The sequence below is a fragment of the Callionymus lyra genome, chromosome 6 (assembly GCF_982586985.1).
Source record: "Callionymus lyra chromosome 6, fCalLyr1.hap1.1, whole genome shotgun sequence".
Taxonomy (NCBI): Eukaryota; Metazoa; Chordata; class Actinopteri; order Syngnathiformes; family Callionymidae; genus Callionymus; species Callionymus lyra.
In genome coordinates this window covers 12,367,385-12,381,973 of record NC_141823.1, presented here as the reverse complement: position 1 = coordinate 12,381,973, position 14,589 = coordinate 12,367,385, and the positions used below count along the sequence as shown (strand labels likewise).

The 14,589-nt window shown below is 41.6% G+C and overlaps 2 protein-coding genes across 2 annotated transcripts; one reads left to right on the top strand and one right to left on the bottom strand.

Annotated features, from left to right (window-relative positions):
* The first annotated feature begins 6 nt into the window (after nucleotides 1-6).
* LOC148076411 (CDC42 small effector protein 2-like) lies at nucleotides 7-5,395 on the top strand. Its single transcript, XM_087793665.1, has 5 exons — nucleotides 7-87; nucleotides 1,205-1,457; nucleotides 1,671-1,772; nucleotides 1,846-1,924; nucleotides 3,549-5,395. Exons 2-4 carry the CDS (start codon nucleotides 1,404-1,406, stop codon nucleotides 1,918-1,920), a joined length of 231 nt encoding a protein of 76 aa, XP_087649791.1. The 5' UTR covers nucleotides 7-87; nucleotides 1,205-1,403; the 3' UTR covers nucleotides 1,921-1,924; nucleotides 3,549-5,395.
* A 3,015-nt stretch (nucleotides 5,396-8,410) lies between these two features.
* Nucleotides 8,411-14,033, bottom strand: LOC148076410 (uncharacterized). Its single transcript, XM_087793660.1, has 9 exons — nucleotides 13,888-14,033; nucleotides 13,712-13,817; nucleotides 12,542-12,687; nucleotides 12,330-12,469; nucleotides 11,430-11,592; nucleotides 11,260-11,353; nucleotides 11,106-11,184; nucleotides 10,967-11,034; nucleotides 8,411-10,060 (listed from the first exon to the last, which is right to left on the bottom strand). The coding sequence occupies exons 1-9, from the start codon at nucleotides 13,934-13,936 to the stop codon at nucleotides 9,409-9,411; spliced, it is 1,497 nt and encodes a 498-aa protein (XP_087649786.1). The 5' UTR covers nucleotides 13,937-14,033; the 3' UTR covers nucleotides 8,411-9,408.
* Nucleotides 14,034-14,589: the final 556 nt, after the last annotated feature.

The window sequence follows — 14,589 nt, the reverse complement described above, 5'->3', positions numbered from 1 at the left end:
GCTCTTCCTGATTGTGTAGCGGTAGCATTAGCTTCAGCTTCAGACAACATCGAGCGACGAAAAGTCGGGCAAACTCTCGTCTATTTGGTGAGTCACCTCCGTATTTTTGATGTCGGTCGAAAAGTTGTACCGGTAGCCGAGCCGGGGTCGGTGGAAAAGAGCGCGTTTGTCTCACAAATTCACTTTTCACGTCGGTTGGTAAGTCCCGCTGTCGGAAACGGCTAGTGTTAGCATGAGAAGCTAGCTGTCAGTGAACGCTAACTTACACCAAAAACCTTTTGACATCTTATTAATTTAGTTCCCTTTGGCAAAAGAAAGGGGTTGGTTTGCTACATTTAATCGATGCACGTCCTCTGTTACACATTGATACGGTTTTAATTCGATGTCCCTCTTCTTAGAGTCGGTTGGATCCGAATATTTTATACGTTCAGTTGCCATCTATGAGTCATCTCCCGATCCGACGACAAACAAATTCTCTACACTTGGAATAACTTCGTTAAAACTGTAAAACATTGTTTAATGTCAACCAACTCTTCAGACGCAGGGTGGTGATCTTCCTGTTTCGAGCAGACAACCGCAAGCTTCTTGTCAGAACCTGTGACCAACATTTGAGTCAGGGGTCGATCCAGTACATCGATCAGACACAGTTTATGACATAGATTTTATAAAGACACGCACGCATACGTAGAGAAAGTGTGTCATTTAGAAGCTTCTTTCTGTGAATTGACTGGTTTAACTTAAACCTCATTTGTAGCGAGGGTTTAGACCAATCTTAAGACATTTTTATTTGTTCAGGCTTTTCCTTGTTTTTCTGGAACTCCTGTTGTGTTATCAGTTTTACCTTTATCTTTAAAATATATACTTTATTGAATTTTGTTTTGATTGTTTAAGCGCTTTGTGACCCTGGTCTGGAAAAGCGCTATACAAATAAAAATCACTTACTTACTTACAATATTGTCGATCAAACTTGAATTCAATGTATAAAGTTAAGTAGATAAATAAAACGCCGGAATAAGTGGAAGAACTTTTTTTTTTAAACTCTTTTCTTCTTATCTCCTCTAGATTAATTTAAAACTTTTTTCAAAACCAAATCCATAATTGAGGCTCTCTAAGATCAGAATCAAACTTTGATTGACGGTTTAAGACGGTGATATCCTACAAATATTCCTTTATTATTTTTAATGTATTTCTTTCTTTCCAACAGGATTCTGGGAAAGGCAGTTGTCGGGGCAGCATCTAACAGCAGGAAACCAGCTGTGTGTTTGTGTGCATGTTTGTGCACATGCATGTGGTCGTCATATTCACGCTGTCTACGGCTGTTCTGAGACTGAACAAGAAGACAAAGGATACAAGTCATCTGAGCTAAGAGGGAAAACTGCTGGGGCTTCTTTGTGGTCCTCAGAATGACAGAGTTCTGGGTGTGTTTCAGCTGCTGCATCGCTGAGCAGCCTCAGCCTGTGAGTATCCAGGTTTACTCCTCCAAAAACCTTCTTTAGTCATCTGCTTTTCTGAAACCAAAAAGATAATATGTTTCCCTAAATAATTTAAAATGGATCCTGCTTACATAGTGCCAGACATATTTAAGCATGTATTGTATCTGAATATAAATGGAGTAGGATCATTAAGATTTATATAATTTGTCTGACACAGATTTTATTTCTTGTTTCCAGAAGCGGCGGCGACGCATCGATCGCTCCATGATCGGGGAGCCGACAAACTTTGTTCACACCACACATGTAGGCTCCGGGGACATGGGCCTGGGCCTGCCATCGGTGTGTTTCTCTTGAGTTATTTAAAGTTTAACGTACAAAGAGCAGTCGTTTGAAGCAATATTTTTGTGTTCAGGTGGATCTTGTACAGGCTCAGATGAAATCCAAAGGTGGCTATGTACACGGAGGCTCTGAAGGTTCTCAGTTGTAACCAGGTGCGTGAAGATTCTGCTCCCTAGCTTGTTTGATGTCATTATTTTTCTGACAAATACTACATAATGATTCCCTTCAATGGTTTTAAATGTGTTGTTTTCGGAGTCTGTTAGTAATGTTTTTGGTTTATGAATATAATCCATCTATTTTGATGTGATATATTGCTTCACAAGCACACACTGCTAATGCTAGTGTTAATAATGTCAGTCTTTCTTGGTGTGGTTGTTGACCAGGATCTGGCTGATGACTCATGGTCTGGTACACAGCAATCCAGTGTTGAATAACCTCCCACAGAGTTGGATTTAACAGTTTACGTAGCACCACATTCTTAAGAGTCAGACATGTACTCTTTCGAAACCAGTAAATGTTCACTATTACACCAGATGTCCTTCTTTGACTCACTATACCAGGTTAATTAAACCCCTCAAAGTTGAACAGATTCACATTGTGCGTAACTATATACCACGAGAACTTCTTATTCATATGGAAGTATACCTGTAGAACACACTGAAATATACTAAACATGGCAGCACCAACCCTGCATTAAATAAAGTGCCTTAGAATAAGTTAAAATTTGACCTAGACCAGTGTAAAATCAAGTTTAAATAACATTTTCATTTAACATCTGTTATCCTTTAACAATGGTAGAAAAATCCCTAATACACTAATGCTTGATAACCGTTTAGCATAAAAAAAATATCATGATCAGTGTATGATTCCGTTAGAAATTCAAGGCCAAAATGCTAAAGAGTGAAGACTGTGTTGAACAAACTGCTCCAGGGTGTCTTTTATCATATGAGGCCATGCATGTAATGTAACGTCAAACTTTTTTGAGCAGTGAAGGCATGGTTAGTCTTTCAAATTACCCTGATCCAAACAAAACTTGTTTTATATTCTACAGTATGTATTAACACAAGCACACAAACTTAGACAAATGCCTGTTTCCAAGCAGTACTGTACAGAGTACTGTTTTCCTGCCGATAAATATAGAAGAGTCCATCCTGACACAATTTCTGCGTACGTCTCAAGTGTGTAACTGCCATTGTTCAATCATTCACGAGGGTCAGTCACACACCAGAGTTATTGAAGTGCACACGGGTCAGGACACATTGGCACATCAAACAAATCTGCAGGGAAATGGGTTGTAGTTATCATTTCATTAGCTTGTTACTACTTTGTCGCGTCCTTTTGCTGGGAAATCAATGTGCAAATGTTCACATGATCAGTTTGGCATCAACTGACTTGTATTAGGATTTCTATGATTCGATCACATGATCGTGGTGAATTCATTTTTATTTAGTTTTGAACTTTTTCTTGAGCTTGTTAGGGTCGTCCTCTTAAGTAATGGCGACGTCCCTAGAGTGCAAGAAAAGAGACTTCTCTGCCGGTTAGCCCGTTTAAAGAAAGCCTGTGTTAACATGTTCATACAAGTTTTCATGTTAAGAGTTCTTCCTTCAGGCTCCACTTATGGTGGAACTTCTCTATGCCCCCCCCCCCCCCCCCCCTCCTATTGGAGTAGAAGACCCTCGGCTTACTTTATTAAAAAAAATAGAATATATCTTTACTGTCCAAAATGTACTTGTTGACCCTCCAGATGTTTATGTGAGTCTCTCTTCTTCCTTGCAGAACTTCAGTTGTGTTGACACGCCTATTGTTCTAAGGAAGCATTTAAAAAAAGCAGTTCTGTCTCAAAAGGACGCCGGACCAAAAGATGAAACTACTGCTTTTTCCATGATGTTGTACATATTTTTATTTCAATTTCTTTTTTCTTTTTTTTTCTTTTTTTAAAAAATGAGAGCACTGCTATCCATCTGCTGCCATGCTGTTGCACTGTTGAGAGAAATATTTTGAGTGGAGATGCGGGTTTGAAAATGCTCATCATCTTGCATACGTGCTTGTGTGTGTGTGTGTGTGTGTGTGTGTGAATGAGGAATCGTTATCAAAATCACGTGCTGTCATCAACCGTCTGGATGCCTGTATTTATTATCTGATTGGTGGTCGGACGTCATGGTGTCCGGCCACACTGCAAATGTCTGACCTTCCCCTCTTAAGTTGCGCCGCCGCCGTCGTGGCAGCGCAGTTCAGATGTGTCGGCCGTCGTATTCTAACTAGTCCATAACTTCTCTGAGACGTCTTCAGGGTTAACGATTGCTGTTTTGTAATAAACTTGAAACGAGTAGAGTACACTGGAGCAAACCTTGTACACTCACGCTCTTTTTTTTTTATATATTCAGTTCGGGTTCGGCCAGGCTCAGTGTGTCGTTTTCCCTCCAGATTTCTGTTTCCATTTAGCAGCATTGATTGAAAATAAAAAGCTCAGTTTTAGGGAGATGTGTATTTTTATATGCCTTTAATTTGAAGCCATTGATTTGCCAACAGCTGAGAGCTGGTTTGATCGTTGTGGGTCAAAGTGTCGGTTGAGTTCTACAAATTCCAAATCCACAGCAAACAAACTGCTTTTTTTCTCAGCTTGAGCAGAAATTCCTATTAAATTAAGTTTGTTTGTTTGCAATATTTACTACAACATTCAGTTTAAGTCTCTTTTTTTTTTTTTTTCGTTGCAATCTTTTTACTCGTCTACACTTTTTCAAACCAAAAAAAAAAAAGTAGCATCCTGACTTCAGCAGATGTTGGTGCAGTTCCTTTGTTGCTTTTTTGCTTTTCTAAACGCTCACGTGCTGTAAATGAATATTTTAATGCCATGCTTGTAGTGACTGCGGCTCTAGATCAGAGCTGCAGTGTTCTCACCCCTCAGTGTTATTTGTCGCCCACGTTGCTGGTCCGAGCTCCGTGGGGAGAAAGGCCTTAAAGCAAAACTCTTAACAAACCAGATGCAGAGTGAATGTTGCAAACAATCTTACCCAGGCTGCACATCACTGGTGCCCACAGACACGAGTCGACAAGCTCCCAGGTGAGAAGGTTTATTCTTGCATGTGATTTGTACCCTCCATGTGTGTTGTGCGCCGATGTGTACAGTGGAATGTATTTGTAAAAATTAAGTCAATAAAAGCATCAACCGTCCTGCCACAAGAATTGGTGCAAACGTTTAATAGCCTTTTAATGTGGATGTTTCTCTTTGTGTTTGTCGAACACCAACAGCGTAATAATGGACCAGCATTGATCATGTTGTCACCAGTGTTGACTCATCGTTCATCCTGTTTAATGTCCCTGTAGTGACCTGTACAACAACACACGTAACAGCGCAATAATCCAGGCCATCTATTAAGTAGTCAATGCAGCTTTCACCTTTTTGGCAGTAGCTCTCTTTGCACAGCAGGGGGCGCTTTCAGGCTCGAATGTGATTCACTTTTTTTCTATTGGAAACTTGTACACTGTAAATTGTAACTGGCGACGATTATTTGTGTACATGTTTGGGGAATGTAAAGTCGTTTCTGGATAGGAAGAAACGATGTTTTTCATCAACCTCAGTTTTCAGGACCAGCACCAACCAATAAATGTCATTGATGTTTCAATAGCGTGCGTCTCTCATTTCTGGCCTAAGACTAAGTTATTTTCTTACATGTTTTTTTGTTGTTGTCCAATTTAGAATCGTTTCTATCTCGGGTATTTTTGTCAGAGAATATAAATAAAGAAATTAAGTATGTAAAAATGTAAACTACTTAAATCTAAAGCAAGCGTCGTATGGCAGGATCCCCTTAAAAAATACAGATTTTGGGTTTTCTTTAGTATACACAATTTATACACATGCCTTATAGTATAAACTTCTGAGTAAGATAACATGCTGACATCTTTCATATTAAGGCCCCCCTTATTTCACATCATCAAATGTGCCCCTTATATTTACAACAGTATCCAGAGGAGTCTTACAATACACTTACGTGGCTTACGACTATTTCTAGTCCTGCTTCTAAGTGTGATGTAACCCTAGATATTTGTGCAGGCCTCACACCTACTCATAGAACTGAAATCCCAGCTGCATCCAAGTGCTCTGCCCTGGAGTGGTTGAGAAATGACTTCATCAAAAAACTCAAGGTCACTGTTGCTGAAAAAGCTTAAACCGATCTCTGACCTGACGCCAAGCCAGACTTGCTCCGACAGCTTTATTGTCATCCGAGAGGATCTGAACCACCGAGAGGAAAGCGTGGCGTGGAACTAGATATAAACAAATACTTTGTTCTTTCTGCTGCAGTAGAGCCGAGAGTGACGCGGTGACGCTAAAGAACCGTAGGGAAATCGGAGAGATCCTGGATGACGTTTGCGCAGAACGGTTCAGAATACGGCAGGAAGTTACTGTCGCCTGGACCTGGAGGATCAGAGAAGAGAAGAGTCTCGTCATATAGTTTGAAGCACCGAAAGAAAAACTGAAAATTGGCTGACAGTCCCACTGCTCCCAGGGAGTGATTCTGGACCCCCCTCTGGTCTGGCACCACGGGTCAGCCGGGCTGAAGTCGTCCATTGTCTACAGCACAGGAAACTGTGTTTTAATTTTAGTTATGACTCCAAAAAGATGCCCGGTCTTAGTGAACCTCTGACAATAAGATGAATCATCAGACTGACAAGAAAAACTTTATCTCAGTCTAGAGTCAGCAGGTTACTTTTCGATTACTATCATTTTGTTTTTCTAGTTGACTTAACACATATTTAGAGAAGGTTGTTTTTAGTCACATGACTTCTTCATCAGCTCTACCTTAAAAACATGGTCGCTCTCGTACTCCAGCTGGTCCCACATCCCTGAAACACAACCTGTGATGTGAATCCTGAGGACACAACACAACACTTTCTCTCAAAACCTCCGAGTGTCTGGTCGTCGCTGAGCTGCATGTCTGCTCTGGTCACTGCTTCAGCGTGAAACCCTGAGGCCTTCCAGCTCTGCTCCCGATGACGGACCTCCGCTCCGGCCGGACGTCCCTGCTGGCGTCTGGACCGCTGACGACCTGAGGAAAGGAGCTTGATTCCATCACCGTGACCACGTTTGTGGACTAAGTGTCGCCGTGTGTCTCACAGGGTAGCAAGCAGGGGAACATCTTATAAACCCTGCACGCATCGCTCCCTCTTTTCCGGCTGAACTCCGGGAGCTCGCCGACGTCCGGCAGGGAGTTCAGGGCGCATCGGAAGTTCGCTTTCCAAGTCTTTGGATCTGGTTTGTCTTTCCCGGGACGGTATCGACCTGAAGGGACAACCAGGTACATTTTTGGGAGTAGATTCTGACAAAATATTGACCAAAACGTTAAATCTGTCTCTAAAAAAACACCCAGCTTTTTTAAATATTTCATATTTACTGTAGTATTTATCTCAGGGTCAAGGTGACCCGAAGGTTGAAGACAAGCATGTTTGTGGTATCCCTTGTGTTGTCTTTGGGTCAAGGTGAACGACCGCCAACACTGCATATCTATTTTTGAAAGCTGGGGAGGTCATTCACCTTGACCCAGAGACATCACAAGGGATAGGTCAAACACATTCGTTTTCGAGGCCTTCGGGTCACCTTGACCCTGAGACAACACGAGGGTTAATGTTTTTTTTGAGAGCAAAATCTATGAAACAAATAGACAATAAATGACAATTCTATTCTAGTAAGAAAAAAAACAACTATATACAAAAGTACGACGACACGTGACCCACCAGTGTGTGCGGCCCAGCTCTGGAAGAGGGTCGCGTCCCGGTCCAGACTCCATCCATGACGAGCTGCGTGTTTCCAGGGAATCTTAAAAATCTTCTCCGGCTGAGCAGAAGACAAACACAATCCCATGAACAAACCTGTTGAGATGCAGGTGAAGCACAAGTGTCACCTTGTTCAGCCAGGAGACCCCCGGGTACTGTCCCGAGTCGATCTGCTCCTCCAGCCACCGCCTCATCCTCAGCCGTCGACCCTCCATGATCCTGTCTTTGTGTGTGTGGGAGGGACCTTCACAGTTTGATCTAAGACCAGGTGTGTGTGTGTGTGTGTGTGTGTCTTTTACAGCGCGTCAGATTTTGGTGTCATATGAAACAAGAGACTTCATCGTCCATTTGCAGCTCAGAATATTTTAACTTTTAATTGGGAAGCTGCTTTAGAACTCCTTTGCTGAGATGGGTTGAATGTTGTGACATCAGCACAAGATCATAGGGTCGTTTAATACAAAGCTCATAGGTCAAAGTTGAAATGATTGTGGCTCGGAGAGGCAAAATTTGGTGGTTAAAACATCAGGTCAGGATTGAAAGGATGTTCTGCTGAGCTTTGTAAGACAAAGAATTATTTCAGGAGGAAAAGTTGAAAAAATGCAATAAAACACAAATCCAATTAATAAAACTCAATTGAAATATTCGCTCGTTTTGACAAGTATATTTTTTGGGGAATTAGATGCACTTGATGAGTAGTGGGGCCATTTCATTTTCTAAGGGGCCACATATTCTGTGAATGTTGTGAGGGGCCGTCACCCCAAAAGAAAAAGGGGGCAAAGAGAAATTTCCTTAAAATTACAGTATATATTTTTTAAAAGGAGAGGAAATAAATGTTATTAATAATGACACAAATTACAATTAAAAGGATATAAAAACAAATGAACATAGTGCCTTTATTACTTTGATAGGGAAATACATAACCGTAAAAAAAAAGAAACATTTCTACACAATCATGTTTAATCTGGGGGGCCACATAAAGACGGACAACAATGCTAATAATGCTAAGCTAATGGAAACTACAATGTTGCCGATGTGCCTGTATACACTCCGAGTATATAGTTCAGTTTACAAAGGTATACTTAAAGTACACTACTCCCAATGTACTAGGTGTATACCTCTAGTACATATATTGATTTATAGAAGAATACTTCAGTGGGAAAAGTATACTTCAATATTTTAAGTAAACTTCAATAAACCCGGGTTTCCTGGGTTATACGCTCCATCACAGCAACATATGTAGGCTCCTGCGTTTGGACGTACATATCGTACAGTATTTTTATCACAATAGACGCATCAAACATCGAAGGCGAGAAAGATAAGGACACAGTCATGTTTCCAAGGCTAGTTTACAGCTCGGATTCTGTGGAACTGCGCATTTCTTCGCAACACTAAACAGTCCAACCTTTGTATCCAACAATAACACCTGCCACCCATCACCCACTCCCATAATCCTTTGCACACTATACTTAACAACGCAATACTGTTACCCAAAGAAAAACGTATTGTACTGTACTTGACGTACACATTGTTAAATGTGATTGAGTAATGACTTGTATAAACACTTGAATATACTTGTTTTTTTACTGAACAACAGAACTGTGGTGTTGTCAACATGCTCTTCGATGTACAACAACACACAAGAAAAACTGAACCGTGTAACAAACACACAACACTTGAACACGCATGAACATAAACGCCTCTTCTTATCTTCGCTCTCGCAGTGCAGTCCATGGACTCTTTGGGTCCGAACTGGCTTCCAGCACTTCACCACGTCCGTCCTCAACATTCGACTTGGAGACGGTCGTCATGGTTACAATGAGTGGCTAATGTCTTGAATGAATAACATCACACACACACGTGCCTTCAGTCAGGTCTGCACACACTGATACTCGCTGATCGTGATCAAAGGTGAAGCTGGAGAGAGCGATTGTCTCTGGACATCTAGTGAGTTCCAATGTTCTGCAGACATCCCAGGATGCTTCACTTCCAACTTCGCCCCCACAAGTGGAACGCTGGCCTCGTCCACCAGGGGCTGGAAGGCCTTGTAGCCCTGCTCTACTGGGATAAGGAGGTCCAAGTTCGTGGTCGACAAGAGATGTTGGAGAGAGGGGGGAGGGGGTGAGTTGACAGGTGAGGGTCCACTGGTTGGGACCCCCTTATCGTCCCCACACTGCTCTGTCGACGTGACGTCTTCATTGGTTATAAGAAGTAATCCTTCAGAACCGGTACCAGCCAGACTATCAGTTTGTGGACAGTAGCTTGGGTTCTCCAAGTGGACCGGACCGGAAGTGATTTCTCGAGTCGTCACACCGTACGACCCGTCGTGGGTCGAACACAGAACCTCGTTCTGTGGTTTGATGTTGAAGTTACGGAGGTCTTTGCTGAGAGCCTCCTGGACTCTGGCCAGGATGTCCACGGACCTGTTAGGGTAGGAGAGCGACGACCCGCTGGTGCTGGCGCTGGTGCTGGTGCTGGTGCCCTGAGGACTCTGAAGACCCTCTTCTTTAGAATTCATCGACCTGAACAGACGTTAGATCGGTTTAGACTTTATCGATCCCACAGTGGGGAAATTTCACACGTGCAGCAGAACAAAACATTTAACAGGGACAAAAAGACAGAACACCAAAGAAAAACAGACATGAATGAAGCAAGAACAACACAAACCGCACACAGGTCACTGAAACACCGACCAGTAACACCATAATAAAAGTGATACGAAGCCTGACAGTAAAAAAGTGCATTATGCTGAGAAATGAGTGCAAGAGGACAAGTGAGAAAACCCTTTAAGGTATCCAACTTCTTTCTTGGCACCGACAGAAATTCTTCAGTAGTACTTCAGATCTATTCATGGTCAGGCTCCTCCTTACTTCACTGATCTGATCCAGCCTTACACCCCAGCTCGGGCTCTGAGGTCTGTGGATCATAATCTACTTATGGTTCCAAGCACACGGTTCAGGACCAGAGGAGAGAAATCTTTTCAGGCTGTTGCTCCTAAGCTTTGGAAGGATCTTCTTCTCTCTTTGCGCTTGATGGATCTACTGACTCCTTTAAGAAACATCTTAAGACATTTGTTCAGGCTTTTCCCTGATTTTCTGGAACCCCTGTTGTGTTATCAGTTTTATCTTGACCTTTAAAGTATATACTTTATTGAAAATTGTTTTGATTGTTTAAGCGCTTTCTGACCCTGGTCTAGAAAAGCGCTATATAAATAAAAATTACTTACTTACTTACTTGTTAGCAAGTCTTCTTTTGCACGGTACCTTTTTGTTCTCCACATTTGTAGTATGTGTAATTTCATTTTGCTTTTGTTAGAATTGATCTTATAAAATTTGTAATCGGAAAAAGTATTGTTCACGAACCGGTATCTAAATCAATACCCAGTGCTATCAAAATCTTGGTGAGATCAAGGTAAAGTGAGAACAGACCAGACTGGGGTTCGGTCCCGGGGCTCCACACTCAGGTTCAGGATGACCGGAGCCTCCGGCTTCAGCAGCTGCACGTCAAAGATAAGCTTCACATGGTTGTTGACTGACGATGACATGCACTCGACTCCAAGAGTCGTACCTGCTGCGCTTGCGTCGTCAGAAGGAGGAGTTTGGAATTTTTAAAGTTGCCCACCGAGTCCCACCATCTGCTTTTGATCCTGAAACAAACGACGAAGATGTCATGACAGGAGGATAGAACCGGGCCTCGGGTCTAAAGGTTTCCGTTGACTTACTCCACGTAAGAGCAGTATGTGAGCGCGATGAATAAGACGGCACTGAGACTGGCAGTCACGACCACGGACACCAGGTGGACACTAGCCGAGGCAGCTGGGAGACGACACAGGACAACCCTGTCTCTCTGGATGATTTTCTATGTGTATTTACAGCACAATGAAGGACTCACGCGTGGTGAACGGCAATTCCTGGCTTCTGTCGCTGTAGTGGCTGCTCCATTCGGACACACTTCTGACGCTGACCAAGTACCTGGTGCTGGACTTCAAATCCTGGCTGCGTATTTCATAGACGTATTGTTGGTTGATGATGGAGGGCGTGAAGGGTTCAGACTCCTGACAAGAGTAAAAGGACAACTATGAGTAGGAATAATGACCATTTATCTCTTCAGTGTGTTAATGTTTCTTTGTCTTGTAGTCCATGGATTTAGAACCTGTCAGACGGATCAGATCCAGTTGGTCTAGGTCAGCCCTGTGACTGTATTCATGTGGCCCTCATGAGGGCACAGCAAAACCAAAACACTGTTTCTTGACAGTTATTAATTCTTTTTGTACCCGATTGAAAGAATGCTTTTGAAACAAAGTTTATTTTTAACTATTTAGGATTTTAAAACATTTAGGATAGTTTTCTTATATTCGATATTAGTTATATTTAAATAGAGAGGGAGAGGGCGGGGGGGAGGGGCCTGAGAGAGCAGATACCTGTCTGCAAAGTAAGGGGCTTGAGAGAGCAGGTGGAGGGGCCTCAGATTGCAGCGGTGCAACCAAGCGGTTTTGAACATTTTTAAATTTTGTTTATATTTGTCATTTTATGAGTTTGGCTTGACGACCTCTCACAACTGTCCAAGTACAAAACGTGGGAAATGTAGTTGGCAAGTGCCGGTTATTAACTGTTCCAACATGTTTTCTCTATGGCTATTTGTGATCATTAGTCACGGAACCGGAATGTGACTCGTTGCGTAAAAAAACATTTCTTCAGCTGAGCGAGTGGACTTCCTGAATGTGCTATGACTGTTCAGTTTGTGGTTTGTTGCTGTCATGTCCTTCCAAAAACTAAGAAACGTGTGTCTTACCCACAGGTTATCACCTTCACGATACAACACCATGGCCTTCAGTGTGTTTTTTAAACTTTGTCTGCCACTGTTCTTCCAGAAAACTTGAAAGTTCCCGTTGGATTCGTTCACGGAGACGATAGTCGGAGCCCTGGGTTTGACTGGTCACCACGAGGAAAGGTCAGGAGTTGGCTTTTCCACATGACAGTTAATGTTTCTGCATCACAACTCACTGCTGTCATTTATGTCGATGGTTTTGGTTGTGAGGAGCTGCTCGCCATCTCTCAAGACCGAGGCCTGGTGAGTCTCTCCTAAGACCGGAATGATGGTCATCACGCAGCAGCACCTGCCAGAGGAACTGGCCTGGGCCACACAGCTCCTGTGGAGCAGTTGATTCATTGCCTTTATTAAAGCCACATTGAGGGGAGGTTTAGTTGTTTAAAATGCGTATTAAAAAAAAAGAAACAATAATAATAATGATAGGAAAACAATAATGAAACAAAAAAGGAAAACAATAATAAACAACAGACAAATAACCTGGAAATATTTGGTTACTAGAACCATTCACGTATTAATTGAGTTTTCACACCAGGAATAAAGACTTTAATTCCATATATTCTACAACTGTTTAAGCTTCTTCTCTAGAACATTGTCGTGGGAACTAATCTTTTCCCACCTCCAAAAACACATGAACGCTGACCTCATAACAGTATTTATTTTGAATACCATAAACTCTCAACGACTGTCAGTGCTCGGAAATGAAAAACGAGATTGCATCAAAACAGCGATGAACACATGGAAAGTATGTCGTCACATACTAAAAAAAACTCTTGTGCAACCAGCGCTGAGCTTACGGTAATGAAGCTGATATATATAACGTATTTTGTGTTATCTCAGGGTCAAGGTGACCCGGTGGCCCAAAACAAATGTGTTTATAGTATTCCTTGTGTTGTCTTAAGGTCAAGGTGAATGACCTCTGCCACTGCATATGTATTTCTGAAAGCCAGGGAGGTCAAGGGTTAAATCAAATCAAATTGTTATAACAAGGTGATAGCGGAAAATGTATTTAAAAAACTCTTTTTTGGGAACATTTAAATGTCAAATCATGATTAAATATCAATATCAACACATTTATTTTCAAACAAGATATAACGAAACTTAAGAGGCTCGTAAAATATTCTACTTTGTCATTTAAAATAAATGACAATTTCGACAAGACAACATTTATTTACAAATGTATATATTAAAGGTTAGTAAAAAAAACAAATCTATATTATCTAGTTAGTTGTGTCTTTTTCTGATCTGAGCTGGACCTGTGTGGTCACAGAAACAACATGACACCTTTTACTGACTTTTAACCGTTAAATGGTTTTCATCCCGAACAGACGTCAGGTGCGACTCACCTGTTGTCGTATTTACCCCGAAGAGTCACGTGGTGTCTCGTACAGTTCTCCGCGTCAAAGCAACACGCCATGAACTCCTCGAAGTCGTTGGTACAGTTCAGGCTCACTGTCACAAAAGATGGACGCAGTTGTTCAAGTTGTCAATAAATTAAACGACATTCTCTTTTCGTACTGACCGGAAACTGCGCACGCGATGTTTCCAAAGATCACCAAGAAGAGAAACATTATTGTCCTGGTCCTCGAACCGACGTCATGAGCTCGGACCTTTGTAGCTGTGAAGAGTCTTCCGAGGAAGTGTTAAGTCACTCCCACCCATTCCCGGTAACCTTAAAGTGAAAATGAAACTTATGGATCTGAGGAAAACATTAAATAAAACTGAGTTATAAAACAACAAAACGTGGTCTCATGGGTTTTTTTATTTTATTAATTGCATGTGTTTATTTATCAGTGGTTTCAGTGGTAAATAGTGAATGGAGTTTATGATTCAGCAGAAGTAAACATCACTGTCGGTAAACGACGGATCTTGCAGCACGATTTGTTGTGCGCATGTGCGGAAGTGTCTGGTGACACGCTGCCCCCTTTTTTTTTTCTTTCTAACACATTTTTTTTAGATAAATAAATACTGAAATATGACATTCATTTATAAAAAAAATAAAAACGTCCAAATATTCTAATAATACAATCAATCCAATTAAAGTAAACACTTTCATTGCGAGTTTGCTCTTCATCTTTTCAAGGCCTTTGGTAAATAAAATACATTCATAATGAAATTCATACAATCTAGGGCTGGCGACTCTATACTCGCACATTTACAGAGGGTGACAGTGTTATTAACTATGAGTTCATACTCGTTGTTCTCTGAAACAAAACTAGTAATT